Genomic DNA, 14,975 nt, shown 5'->3' with positions numbered 1-14,975 from the left:
CGAGAGGGAGGTGGGGGAACACCCCCCTCCGCCTGGGTACAGGCCTGGGTCCCCCCTCCGGTGTGTCCAACACTTCATTCTGATTGGTTAGAGGCCATCTACGCCACAGCCAGGGTGGAGCCAACTGCTGCCAGTTTTTTGTGTAAGTTGTACGATCGACATTCCTCGTCCATTTAAAACTTTGTGGAAAATAATGTCGATCGTCAAGTTTAGTATTTTAGGGGTTAAAGAGATATGATTGAATTCATCTTGCTAGGCTAAGATCAAGACATGAGCAAGCCCTCCTCTGCGCTTAGCTTAGGTTTGGGTTGGGTTGAGTCACAGATGACATGAGCCCTGCTTGTAGAATAGGCTTACACAGTACAACACACATAATGAAGCACTGCACAGCACATGCCACACTAAGGTGCACACACAACATCGGTGGTGTAGGGAACTCATGGGACAATCCCATTAAGGTAATTGCTTACCTCTGTTCAATGGGTTTTCATGATCAGACGGCAAGGGTTGAGCAACATTAGTAGTTTTATTGTTGGTATTGATTATTGAGGGGTGGTGTTACTTGGTATGTGCCTCAGTCAGAGAAAATACAGCCATTACCTAGTCTTGCAAGATGCCTTTGTTTTTCAGTACTGTAATTATGCAAGCACGATAGAACATACTTTAAGCTACAATAAATATAAAAATCCACGATGGCTCTTGTGATTGCCAAAGTATGGCATTTCAAAGGACACAAAAATTTGACTGCATTTTTCTCAGTTTTTATATTTCAGCTCCTGGTGAACTCTACCAGTATGAATCTTGGATGGTTTGCCTATGGGAGCTTACATCTAAGGAATATGGAACTAGATGTATTTCTTTTTCTCACAATTCCAGGGCAATGCATTCTGGATGCAGCTTCCATCACAGTATATGCTGTTGGCTGCTGTTCCACGAGCTATGACTGGTGGTGGCTCAACACTGCTTATGGCGTGCTTCTCCTACATGGCCGACATTTCAAGAGTCCAGGCCAGAACCATGCGCATTGCATTCATGGACTTTGGGTTTGTGTTGGGTCCTCTTGTAGGACTTTTGAGCAGTGATGTCCTCTTCTACAAGACTGGCTATTTGGGTGTATATGGTGTGAGTGCACTGTTTTATCTACTAGCACTTGTTTATGGGATTATCCGGATTGTGGACACACGTGGACGGTTTTCACCATATCACCAGCAGACAACGGAACTCTCATATCAACAGGGGAACATGTGCCTTGACCTGTTTGACACACAAAACATTAAGGATACGTTCAGGACAGCAACAAAACCAAGACCAAACAAAGGAAGAACGAAAATTTTCCTCCTGATGTCAGTCATGTGTACATTACTCTTTGTTAATGGTAGGTAGTTTATAGTACTGTGTTTGACATGGGTGGTAGAAGAGATAAGATGGTGGCTTAAATATGACAGATGTTTGAGAAAGCGAAGTATGGGTGATCAGTAAGTAAAACAACTGGTAAAGGATAGAAATGTGTGACTTAAGTGGATATTATGTGTGGAGTATTTGTGGATATTGCATTCCTTTTAACTTCCTACTTGGAGATATAGTCTCTTCCTCATAAGTGTCTTGAGAGTAATCTTGTCATTCTCATAAACATAGTGATGAAGACATGCCTGTGGTATCAAGCTGAGAATTTTTAAGATAAGGAAGTGAATGCATGGATGTATACCACAGTTTGCTGGGTATTTCATTGCTAGTTCTACAGTTCTTGTTTCAGTTTCTTTTTCCTGGATTTTACCATCTCCTTTTATCAGTTAGATAAAGGATTAGAATGGTGATGCAGTACTTATATACTCTATAAAAGCCAGTGTGTGTGTGTGTGTAATTCACCGGGTCGGTCAGGATCACTTGATGGTCGTGATGGTCAGCTTTTACCCTCCCGGAAGGGAGCTGAGAGCTTATATAGTCCGATCTAAGGGCAAGGCTGTGACCTTCACACGCGCACACACCCGTTCCCTTGCTCAAGGGGGACAGTAACCACCCACTTCGTCAGTGAAACTTTTCGCAACCTGAGTGAGGCGCGAACTCCCGTCCACCAGTTGGCAAGCTGGAACGTTACCACTGCACCAGCGAGCGTGTGTGTGTGTGTGTGTGTGTGTGTGTGTAAACTTGCAAGTCATCTTTTTCCTGAAGCTTGATGGCCATTTGTGTAGATTAGTGAATGGATGGGTGGGTTGTGTTGGTGGGTGATTGGACTGGTGAGATGAGTTTAAGAGGTGAGCAGGTGCATATTTGAATGGGGTGGGTGGGTGGGTGAGGTGGATTGGGTGGGAGAATGGGTGAGGCAGGTTGGATGGGTGGGTGGGCAAGGTGGGTGGACAGGGTGGCTGGGTGAATGAGTAAGTGGAGTGGTTAAACAGAGTTAGTGGGTGGACACAGGAACAGGGTTAGTTATGTGGGCAGGGTTAGTGGATAGCTATGTGGGCAAGGTTAGTTTATAGGGTTAGTGGATAGCTATGTGGGCAGGGTTAGTTTATAGAGTTAGTGGATAGCTATGTGGGCAGGGTTAGTTTATAGGGTTAGTGGATAGCTATGTGGGCAGGGTTAGTTTATAGGGTTAGTGGATAGCTATGTGGGCAGGGTTAGTTTATAGGGTTAGTGGATAGCTATGTGGGCAGGGTTAGTTTATAGGGTTAGTGGATAGCTATGTGGGCAGGGTTAGTTTATAGGGTTAGTGGATAGCTATGTGGGCAGGGTTAGTGGATAGCTATGTGGGCAGGGTTAGTGGATAGCTATGTGGGCAGGGTTAGTGGATAGTTATGTGGGCAGAGTTAGTGGATAGCTATGTGGGCAGGGTTAGTGGATAGCTATGTGGGCAGGGTTAGTGGATAGTTATGTGGGCAGGGTTAGTGGATAATTATGTGGGCAGGGTTAGTTTATAGGGTTAGTGGATAGCTATGTGGGCAGGGTTAGTGGATAGCTATGTGGGCAGGGTTAGTGGATAGTTATGTTGGCAGGGTTAGTGGATAGTTATGTGGGCAGGGTTAATGGTTAATTATGTGGGCAGGGTTAGTGGTTAGTTATGCGGGCAGGGTTAGTGGATAGTTATGTTGGCAGGGTTAGTGGATAGTTATGTTGGCAGGGTCAGTGGATAGTTATGTGGGCAGGGTTAATGGATAATTATGTGGGCAGGGTTAGTGGTTAGTTATGTGGGCAGGGTTAGTGGATGGGTATGTTGGCAGGGTACATGGACAAGGTTGGTGAGTGAACTTTGTGGGTGGGTGGGTGGGTGGATGTGTGACATCTTTAAGTACATGGTAGGAAACAGGCTTATGTTGCTAATGTACAGTGTGTGTGGGAGGGGAGTATATTTAATATATATTTAAGATAACCATTATTTACACCATCATTTCAAGAAGTCTCCCGAAAGTTGGAAAAAAAATTGTTGGGAGGTGGCAAGAATGTATCAACAAAACTTGTCACAGAGTAAAATACAGAAATCTCTCAATTATCTTGTGTAATTCAGCCAAAACCCCCACTGGATATTGCAAAAGTGCCGGATATTTCGTTGGTATCTCCAGTTAGCTGTCCATTCGGCGTTGAGCTGGATAATATATCACCATTCTAAGCTATCCATCTCATCCCCCTCTATCCTAAAAACTTTCCTACAGTGTTACCCATAAGCAAAAGATTAAAATCAAGCATAAAATACAATACAGTATCGATACAGTACATGTAGTACAGTGATACAGTACATAATATATTCATAATCATACTCACTTTGTGTTGGTAGTGCCACAAAAGCCACAAACTCAACCATCATGCAGAACTAGGGTACAGTAGTCAGAACACTAGGGCATGGAACACTGAAGGGCCACAAGGAAAGTCACAGCACTACAGCAACGAACGAGGTACTGTGGGCTGCAGGCTGTCACAGAACTTGGGAGTAACAACCGCATGGGTCACAAATGCACAAGGCACAGACAGTCCTCTCTATATGGCATCCAGTAAAGGGAATGAGAGCGCGACGGTTGGCTTGGCACGTCAGGTTGGCCGCTTCCACAACGCACTGTGATTGGCTGGCATGTGTTGCAGAGTCTGCCTACACACTGATAAGGTTCCATGTCTGACCCAGATGATACACGTTATCATCAAAAAATGCATAGTAATGCCAATTGCTTCCCATTTCTGAACCAGATATTGCCTGATTTCTCTGGATATTGTTTTAACAGAGCCAAGCAGAAAGCGCGAGATATTTCAATAGGCTGGATACTGTGGCGACAGATAATGAGAGATTACTGTATGGTTAAAGGTTGTTTCACATGAGATACGATGTTAGCTGTGCTACGAGCACACGTTTTTGATGCTTAAGATGTGATTTTTCGTATCAAAATTGATGTCGGTAAGTTATGTCACGGATGTTGCAATCAGTTCTATCTCTGGGGCCATGGAAGACACTACCGAGTGGTCATATCAGGAGGAGGAGGACACAGAGGAGCTATTATTGCTTACTCTGGCCATATCCAAGGGTATTTGAAACACATATGTAAAGACCAAAGTAGGGCAAATATCATCACCATATTCATGAACTTCCAGGCAATGAGGAAAAATTCTGACATTTTTTTTTTAGACTGTCTCCCACTCAGTTTAATGAAACCTTGAACGAGACATCCAGAAATTAGGTACAAACTACAGGCAGTCCGTAAGTGCAAAGGAAAGGCTCTCCACGTGGGGATGGTGCAGAGGAGGGTATGTAAGATTCTGGAGAGAGTGTACAAGGTGCTGGGGAGGATGTACAAGGTGCTGGGGAGCGTGTGTAAGATGCTGGGAAACGTGTGTCAGATGCTGGGGAGAGTGTACAACATGCTGGGCAAGGTGTGTAAGGTGCTGGGGAAGGTGTATAAGATGCTAGGGAGGGTGTACAAGGTGCTGGGAAAGGTGTGTAAGATGCTGGGGAGAGTGTACAAGATGCTGGGGAGGGTGTGTAATGTGCTGAGGAGGGTGTGTAACATGTTGAGGAGGGTGTGTAATGTGCTGGAGGGGTGTAAGATACTGGGGAGGGTGTGCAAGGTGCTGGGGAGAGTATACAAGGTGCTGGGGAGGGTGTGTAGGGTGCTGGGGAGGGTGTGTAAGATGCTGGGGAAGTTGTGCAAGGTGCTGGGGAGGATGTACAAGGTGCTGGGGAGGGTGTGTAAGATGCTGGGGAGGATGTACAGGGTGCTGGGGAGAATGTACAAGGTGCTGGGGGGGGGGTGTAAGATGCTGGGGAGGATGTACAGGGTGCTGGGGAGGGTGTACAAGGTGCTGGGGAGGGTGTACAAGGTGCTGGGGAGGATGTACAAGGTGTTGGGGAGGATGTACAAGATGCTGGGGAGGATGTACAAGGTGCTGGGGAGGATGTGTAAGGTGCTGGGAAGGGTGTACATGGTGCTGGGGAGGGTATGTAAAATGCTGGGCAGGGTGTGTAAGGTGCTGGGAAGGGTGTGTAAGGTGCCGGGGAGAGTGTACAGGGTGCTGGGGAGAGTGTACAAGGTGTTAGACAGGGTGTACAAGGTGCTTGGCAAGGTGTACAAGGTGCTGGAGAGGGTGTGTAAGGTGCTGGAGAGGATGTGTTAAGGTGCTGGGGAGGGTGTACAAGTGCTCGGGAGGGTGTACAAGGTGCTGGGGAGGATGTACAAGGTGCTGGGGAGGGTGTATTAAGGTGCTAGGGAGGGTATATAAGGTACTGGGGAGGGTGTATAAGGTGCTGGGGAGGGTGTGTAAGGTGCTGGGGAGGGTGTATAAGCCGCTGGGGAGGGTATATTACAGTGCCGAGGAGGGTGTACAAGGTCCTTGGTATGTAAGATGCTGGGGAGGGTGTGTAAGATCATGAGGAGGGTTTGTAAGATATAGTAATCTCCCAGATACCCAGCGTAATTCAGCCAACCCCCCCGCCAGATATTGCAAAAATGTTGGATATTGTGTCAGTACCCCCGCTCGGGTATCCATTTGGCATTCAGCTGATTAATATATCACTGCCCAGAGGTATCTGTCTCGACCCTCTATCCTGTAATCGTTCCTGCAATATTACCCATGAGTAAAAGATTAAAAATCAAGTATAAAATACAATCTTGTTACGGTACTTACAGTTCAGTAATACAGTACATCATATAATCATATTCACCTAATGTGGGCACTGCCACAAAAGCCACAAGCTCAACCATCATGCAGAACTAAGGTACAGTAGGCAGAACACTAAGGCATGGAGCACTGTGGTGCCACAAAGGAAGTCATAGCACTACAACAACAAACAAAGCATGGGGGGCCACAGGCTGTCACAGCCTTGGGGGGTAGCAGCCGCATGGGTCACAAATGCACAAGGCACAGAAAGGTCCTCACTATATGGCATCCAGTGGAGAGAATGAGAGGGCAATGATTGACTAGGCACATTGGGTGGTCCACATCCACAATGCATTGTGATTGGCTGGCTTGTGTTACGGTGTTTGCCTGCATGCCAACTGGATCCCATGTCTGAGCTGGATGATATCTAGTACCACCAATTGCTTCCCATTTCTGAGCTGGATATTGTCTAATTTGCCAGGTATTGTTTTAATAGAGCTGAGCAGAAAGTGCCGGATATTGCAGTAGGCCAGATATTGTGAAAACAGATAATTGAGAGATTACTGTACTCGGGATACTGTGTCCAGAGGTTCTCTGTGTGTCTAGACATCTCAGATTCTTCCTGCTCCTCTGCTCATGCAGTGATGTCTAGAGTGTCCTTTGCTCAGTTTTGAAGCTTGCTTGACAGCTTTATAGGAGACTTGCACTGATGAAGATATGATCTAAATTATCTTTCTGCATGGTGTTTTCTCACGTCTCCTTGAAGTAAGTGATTATCTCATCCACTTTACCCTATGTCAGAGTGAGATCATCTGTCCCGCACTGACATGGTGCCTGGCAGACCATGGCAACTGACTCCTCAAGTGCTCTAGTGTGCATGATTGGCAAAAGCTGTCAAGAATAACTGCGGAGGTGGTGATCTGGAGAGCTATGCAAGTGACATTGTATGCAACTGTTACATAGCATCACATCTGGTCTGATCAACCACTCTCAAAACAACACAAGCAAATTAAAGCCATGTCGCTTCCCATCCATGGCATAGCTAGCATCACATCTGGTGTGAAATGGCCTTAATGATTGTTTTATAACCCTGTCACTTTGAGAGATGTCTCAGATATTAACAATCAGTGATCCATTACCTCTTTGTAGTTCAAAGTTGCACAAGAGTTCAAATACAGAGTAACTGGTGGTAAGAAGAATATGCTAAAAAGTTTTCATATTTAAGGAAGTAAGAATGGTAAGGGATTGCAATTGGGCCAAGATGATGTTTTTTTTTTTAGTGATTCTTTCTCTACTTTAACACTCCTGGTGGTGCAGTGGTTTAAGCACCAGTTAATATAAACATCATGTTTCATAAACAAATTGCTGTACTTAGAATCTCTGCTTGGTAACAGGAGGTTTATCAGTTATGTAATGTTACCAGGGTGTAGGCTGAGTACCTAGGGCCAGATTGAGGAACAAACTTATGATCATTTCTCATTCATGACTCAGATTTATTTTTGTTGATGGGACAAGGAAAGGAGAGTGCAGAGGCTGTCTCTTATTCCATTTAGAAAAATGTTTTATATGCAGAAGAGGAAAGTTACTGAAAGTTATATCTCTTTTCTGCAGGAAGAACAAGGAAAAGATATTGTTAAATCTTCGTGAGTCTTTAGTTCTTTTAAAATTAAGCCTAAGATACAATAGAGAATTGATCATAACTATGTGAAACTCTCCTTTGCCCCTCAGTCCTCTTGATTGCTATAGCCTCCCTTGAAAGGATCATATAGGACTGATTGTTGACTAATATGAGGTCTGTTCAGAAAGTATCCAACCTTAGGCCCTAAAAAATATATAGTTAACCTGTTGAGTTAAGACACTAATCCCCCTCAAAGCCCTTCCGATTTGACACACGTAGCCCAGTGTTCTTTTCACTGCCTGAAACATTTTCCAGAGTCTGTTTTTGGTATGTCTTGCAGGTGCTTCATCACATTCGTCATGATCTCCTCTCGTCTCAAATAGGGAACCCTTCAGAGGAGTTTTGAGCTTGGGGAATAACAAAAGTCACATAGAGCCATGTCTGGTGAGTAGGGAGCCTGCCACACTTGTGGGATGTTGTGCTTGTCCAAAAATTCCTGAATCAGTTGAGAAGAATGGGCAGGGGCATTGTCATGGTGCAGCTTCCAACTTGCCACTTTCCAAAGGTTTGATCTGTTCTGCCGAACTGCATCACGAAGGCAATGAATAACGTTGAGGTAGTAATGTTTGTTGACAGTCTGACCATATAGTGCGTATTTGTGATGAACAACACCATGGTAGAAAAAACTGCCAACATCCAAGGGCATTTCACCTTGCTGCGGACCTGTCGTGATTTTTTTGACCGAGGCAACCCTGCATGCTTTGGGGAGGACTGTGCTTTGGTTTCTGGGTTATACCTGTACACCCAAGTCTCATATCCAGTGATATCTGTTTTCAGGAAGTCTGGATTGCGATCTGCACACTCCAACATGTCTTGTGCAACACTCATCTGAGAGAAGATATCATGATGAATGCGGCGAAGTACAGTAGGTACACATAGAATGCGAGCTCACAGTACGCGAGTCTCATTGTATGCGAGGTCCTATTTTTTATCAAATTTTAGTGTATTTTTTAATAGTACATGAATTGAACCTGTAATAGGCAAGACAGCAGTGAAGAGTGGCCCAAATCCGGGGTTACCCCGAGGCCAAAGCAGAGCAGGAGACCACAGCAGAACAGCCAGCACCACCAGTGATGGAGAGTGGAGACTTGTCAGTGATGGAGATCAGCCAAATACTGTGTGCACTAGATAAATTCGAGGAAGAATTCAAGGACATCGAATACTGTCAGTTGCGAGTGGAGGAAGTGATGACTTCACTGGACAGAACCTTCTGCTACTACACAGACAGGCACAACTAGGAGGTTAACAGAAGGAAGCAAACCCTCATCACCTGTTACCTGCAGCCTCAAGAAAGTGAGGAATCACTCCAATATCAGAAGAGCCATTTCATGGGGAGGATCAAGAGGATGATGCAATGTCTGAGGTGTCAGAAATTGACTTTGAAGGGTTTTCATAAGTGAGTGCATTAGCTAGTGAAAGTGTCGAAAGTGCTGGTGACGAGAGTGGTGAGGAAGGTGGTGTGGCGGGTGGTGCAGGAGGTGCACACTAGGTGCCTCACCCTGCCTCGGATCCCCTTCTTACATCCATCAATCCTGTTGTCCTCTTGGATTAAGGTGAGCAGCCATATTCTTGTTGGTTTAGTTAAGCCATATCCTTGTTGATTTAGTAAAGCCATAATTTTGTTGGTTTACTTTATCTTAGGTAATGTCTTATATAGTTTCCCTGTACAGTACAATACTTAGGTCTGAAAGGAGTTTCAAGGGTTACTGATGAAGGGGGGTGTTGCCCATATGTAATTTTTCCCATAAGTTTATGTATTCACAGGACGCGAATTCCTAGTAATCGACCTCCTCTGCCACCCATAAACTCACGTACTTTGCATACCTACTGTATCTGCAGGAGATACCGAAAACCTACTTTGAAAAATGTTTGAGGCAGTGGAATCTGGACTACGTGTATCAAGTCAGAAGGGGCTTACTTTGAGGGGGATTAGTGTCCTAGCTCAACAGGTTATCTGTTTATTTTTTTGAGGCTGAGGTTGGATACCATCTGAACAGACCTCGTATACAATCCTAGGCCATGGATAAATGAGAGTACATTCATGAGCCATACATTCTACTTACCCTCTGCTCCTAACACTGGCTGAAAGGAAATCTTAAGGGAGGGTTTCATAGCAAATGAAGATAAGTTGTTAGTAGTTTTTAAGTTCTTCCAGACTGCATGAGTAACGTGTCATTGTAAACTATTTCTCATACAGTGTAGCAATGGTTTGAATCACCTTCTAAACACTGATCAGCAGGCCTTTTTCCAGTCTGAATCCTTACTACAACTTCCCTCCAGCCAGAGGTAGGAATGGAGGATGAGCAGAAACGGTACTGTATCACTGAGTGTTGTAATTCTTTTGCTTACCCCAGTGGGCTCCATCGACTTGCTGTACACGAAGCTTAAGTTCGGATGGGACTACAACCAGTACATTCAGCTTAAGATAGCAGAGCTGCTGTTATCTCTCACAGGTTAGTTCAGTGTAGAAGTCTGTTGCTTATGCATACTGCAACCCCCTCAATATATGCTGGTAATGTGTTTTAAAGTATCACAGCATGTTTTCATGCAGCTGATAATAATAAGTTTAGGGAAACTCACAAATCATCTTGATAAGCACCAACAGAAATTTAGCAGTGTCAGAAAAAGTGAATGTGAGGGAGAACAGAGTGGCAGCATTTCATCTGAACGGCATGAGTGATCAAGAAAAGATGTATGAAAGAATTCTCTTGGCCATAAACTCCCCAGAGTTGCCAATGCTTGCCTGATAACTCAATTGAAATTGGTCACCTCCTTCTGGCTCACACAGTTGCATACTTTCTAAAATCCCTTCCATGATAATTGTTAGTGAACAGTATATAAATTCTGCAATAAAATAATCACTAGTTATCATACCAGTTTTCTAAACATGATTTCCTAAGAAAAATAGTGCAGAACAGTTACTAAAATACATAAAACGACAAGTGGTGTGACAGCATTCATCACATAATATTACGAGTCTTTCTGCATGTTTATTTTGAAATGCCTGTCACATAGTTTTCAAACAGATTAACGCTTCTTCTGGTAAATGCAGAAGTGAATGTACCAGTTGGTCTATCTATCTGTCTATTGCCAGACGCCTCAATCCCATTTGGTGTGGCCACAAACAAATTGCCTCCACGTCGTCCTGTCCCCTGCCATTTCACTGCCCTGCTTCCAACTCACACCCCCCTCTCTCATATACCTCTCCACCCCATCCCTCCATCTCATCCTCGGCCTCCCCCTCCCTCTTCCCCCCTCCACCTCACTCACATACACTCTCTTCGTCAGTGTTTCATCCTCCATCCTCTCCACATGGCCAAACCACCTCAGTGTGTTCCTCATAACACTTCCTATCACATCCACATCCACATCACAACGCTCCTTTATATCCTCATTCGTCAGCCTGTCTCTCCATGTGACTGCACAGGCTCCTCTTAAATAACTCATTTCCACTGCTCTCACTCTTGACTTGTGTCCTTCCAACAATGTCCAAGCTTCACTTCCATACGTTAGAGTTGGTATCACAATACTGTCATGTAGTAACTTTTTCACTTCCGTGCTCACTTCCCTGTTTCTTATCACTGCTTCAAAGAACCAGCAACCTTTCTTCCCTGCCGTACCCTTTCAAGCACTTCACCCTCCAAACCTCCATCCTTACTCATCACACTACCCAAGTACTTAAGCGTACTCACATTTTCCAATTCCTCACCATCCAACCTCGCTGTATATTCACTGACTTCACCTCTCTCAAAGACCATCACTTTACTCTTCCCTACATTCACCTTTAGATTCCGTTTCTTACACACTCTCCCAAACTCATCCACCAAGCCTTGCAGCTCCCCTTCGTCTTACTCAACAACACAGTATCATCTGCAAACAACAGTACAGGGAGTTTCCAAACTCTATCCTCTCTCACCAGGGCCACTCCAGCATCCACTACCCTACCTTGTACCTCTTTTATTACCCCGTCCATGAACAGATTGAACAACCATGGAGACATGACACATCCCTGTTTCAATCCAACCTCCAAAGAGAAAAATTCACTTAGTTCACCATCCACACACACTGCAGCCTTAGCACCATCGTACATACTCTTCACAGCATTCAGCAACTTTCCATCTACTCCATATATTCTTAATACTTTCCACAATCCTTGTCTATCCACCCTGTCATATGCTTTCTCCAAATCCATGAAAGCCATATACAACTTCTTTCCCATCTCTAGAAACTTTTCCACTAAAGATCTAAGAATGAATATCTGATCTACACAACCTCTTCCCTTCCTAAAGCCTCCCTGTTCTTCTCCAACTAATTCCTTTGTTCTTTCTCTAACTCTGTCAATAAGTATCCCACCATACACTTTTCCTGTTATACTAAGAAGACAAATGCCCCTATGATTACCACACACTTCTTTTTCCCCTTTTCCTTTGTACAAGGAAATAATTATACCTGACGTCCAATCTTCCAGGACTCTACCTTCCTCCTAGGCCAATCTGCACATCTTCCACATCCATTCTGCTACTATCTCTCCCCCATGCTTCAGCATTTCACCACACACTCCATCAATTCCTGGGGCTTTCCCCAATTTAACTTTCTTCATTGCTTCCACAACTTCTGTCCTACTGATTTCTTCCTGTCTTCTCACCTCCCTCCTTCTCCCAGCCATTCCCCAGCCACTTATACTCGCATTACTTCCATCCTGTATGTTCAACAATTCCTTACAGTGTTCTCTCCATCTGCTCATTTTTTCTCCCTTCTCCACTAGTAATCTACCATTTTTATCTTTCACTCCCCTACTAACTTCATTGCCACCCTGCCTTACTCTCTTCACCTCTTTCCAGAACATCTTCTTACAGTCCCTCCACTTTACACTCAAATTCCTTCCAAATTCCTCATCCACTCTCTTCTTACTCTCTCTTACTAATCTTTTCACCTTTCTCTTTCTTTCTACATATAACTCTCTCTTCCTCTTCTCAACTTCTTCCATGCCCCTATTTCTCATCCATTCATTGTATGCTTTCTTCTTTTGTGCCACAGCCTGTCTCACCTCATCAGTCCACCACGCTGTTCCTTGTTGCTTATGAAAAAAGTAGAATTTTCAAAACTTGAAACGTGGGAAGACAAAACCACTGGCTGAAATTGCGGGTGCTGAATAAGCGTAACACATGGTGCATAAAGTCGGTGCAGATGATCTTAAATTGATCTGTATTAATATTTTGTGTTCAAATGGCTTTATATTACTTTGGTATGTAGATATATGAATTTGAATTTTTCACATTTTGAAATAATATCAGATAGAGCCAGGATTCCAGGGCTTGAATGATGAGTGAATGGAAGCGTGGCCCATTGGATTGAGCAAACTTGTGCTAGTTGGATGTTGCTACTCCTCACCCTGCCCTCGGGTGGGAAAGGAGGTCTGGATGATGATGATTGAAATAGTAAAGAAAGAATATGAGTCAGAGTGATCAATTGGTATTTGAGCTAAGAAAAATATCCTTCCGAGAAATGAGAAGGTATGCTTATGTTTCCATACCAACCACAATACTTTTCGGGAGACGAACGTGTCATTGCATGCGGTCTTCAGCTGAGGTCTACTAACATATTGCAATCAGAGTACTATTATTAGTTTCATATATACAGTAATCCCTCATTTATCCGAACATAACAGAGTCAAAGGCATGTCCAGGTAGTAGCAGCATCCAGATAATGAACACTATTCCCGTACCACGCCCAGACCCTACGTATACCTACCTCCAACCTATACCTAACTTATTTATACAGTACCAATGGTTAATTTGGCAGTGTTTTCCAGTCATTCAGCCATATTTAGACATCAAAACACCCATAGGTATATCGAAAGTAATGGTAAACTCCAAGAAAACCGCGCAGGAAAAACACTGAAAACCAAAAACCATCCCACCTATACACTACTGAATGTACAGTACCACGCCTTATTTTGGTAGTGTTTTCAGGTCATTCTGGCATATTTTGACATCAAAACATACAAAGGAATATCCTAAATGATTTTCAATGCCAAGAAACTACTCAAAAAACCACTGAAAACCAAAAAACACCCTACTTAAACACTACCTTATGTACAGTAGGCTACCCCTCCTATTTTTGGCACTGTTTTCAGGTCATTCTGCCATATTGTGATCTCAAAACACGCATAAGATTATCCAAAATAATTTTCAGCACCAAGAAAACCATGCAAAAAAATACTGAAAACCAAAAAACACCCTACCTAAACACTACTGTATGTACAGTACCTGTCCTATGTTTGGCACTGTTTTGGGGTCATTCTGCCATATTGTGACCTCAAAACATGAATAGGAATACCCTAAATAAATTTTAGCACCAAGGAAACTATGAAAGAAATATAAAGCTACCTGCCAGAAAACATTCAGTTGGGGTACATACCACCCAGTGCACCGCCACCAGGCTCCATAACCCACCACCTCCAGCGGGTGTAGAGTTATCCTGTGTGGTCCAGTGTCAAGTAGTGCCTGACAAAGGTCAATAATCTCATCATCATCATCCTCAACCTGCCGGAGCTGGGCGATGATTGATGACGTGCAGTGCGTTGATGGTGGCCAACCCACTGCAGGAGACTCTGAAGACAACCGCAAACTTACGTCCAATGGGGACTCAACGGCTGTCAATGTGCTCAGTTGTGGGTCTGAAGGTGATGGCGGAAAACGAGCTGGTGGTGGTGGTGGTGAGAACGGGCTGGCACTCAAGGGGGTCGCAGGCTTGAAGGACGAGTCAATCCTGGTCTGACGATAGAACCGACGAGTTTGCCGGAGGATGACAGCATCCTGGACTGCATGCGGCTTCTTCGCTAGGCAAAGCGGCAGGAAGTCCCTGTCACAGTGTCGGTGCTTGGCATACTCCACCACCCCTCCAGGTGACCACGGAGGACACTGAGATGAGGGACTGAAGGAGTTGCGGAGGGCTGCGAGTCAGGGTCCTCATCTTTGTCCTCGTTGGTCCTGCAGTCCTCTTCCGTGCCTGCAGAGGCAGCTGCAATGATCTCCTCATCAGACATAATCTGGTAACCAGGATCGCCACCATCGTTGTCCAACCAATCCCACACGTCATTAATGTCCACCTGCTCTCCTGCTTGTCTAAGGTGACTGTGGGAATCATCCACGTCAAACCCCTCAGAGTCATGCTCAGCATCGATTCCCTGCAGGGGACGAGACCAACCGCTTTCAAGGGT

General features: G+C 44.5%; 1 protein-coding gene across 1 annotated transcript in view; it reads left to right on the top strand.

Moving 5' to 3' along the window:
- The window catches only part of LOC145401926 (proton-coupled folate transporter-like), a 106,946-nt gene that overhangs the window by 49,773 nt on the left and 42,198 nt on the right, over nucleotides 1-14,975 (top strand). The window contains exons 3-4 of the mRNA XM_080274031.1: nucleotides 877-1,375; nucleotides 10,108-10,206. Of these exons, the coding sequence (XP_080130157.1) occupies nucleotides 877-1,375; nucleotides 10,108-10,206 (598 nt within the window). The remainder of the gene's footprint in view (nucleotides 1-876; nucleotides 1,376-10,107; nucleotides 10,207-14,975) is intronic.

The sequence above is a fragment of the Coenobita brevimanus genome, chromosome 57 (assembly GCF_032717465.1).
Source record: "Coenobita brevimanus isolate Jiangsu-jjx chromosome 57, ASM3271746v2, whole genome shotgun sequence".
Classification (NCBI taxonomy): Eukaryota; Metazoa; Arthropoda; class Malacostraca; order Decapoda; family Coenobitidae; genus Coenobita; species Coenobita brevimanus.
This window is presented reverse-complemented; position numbering and strand designations above follow the sequence as displayed.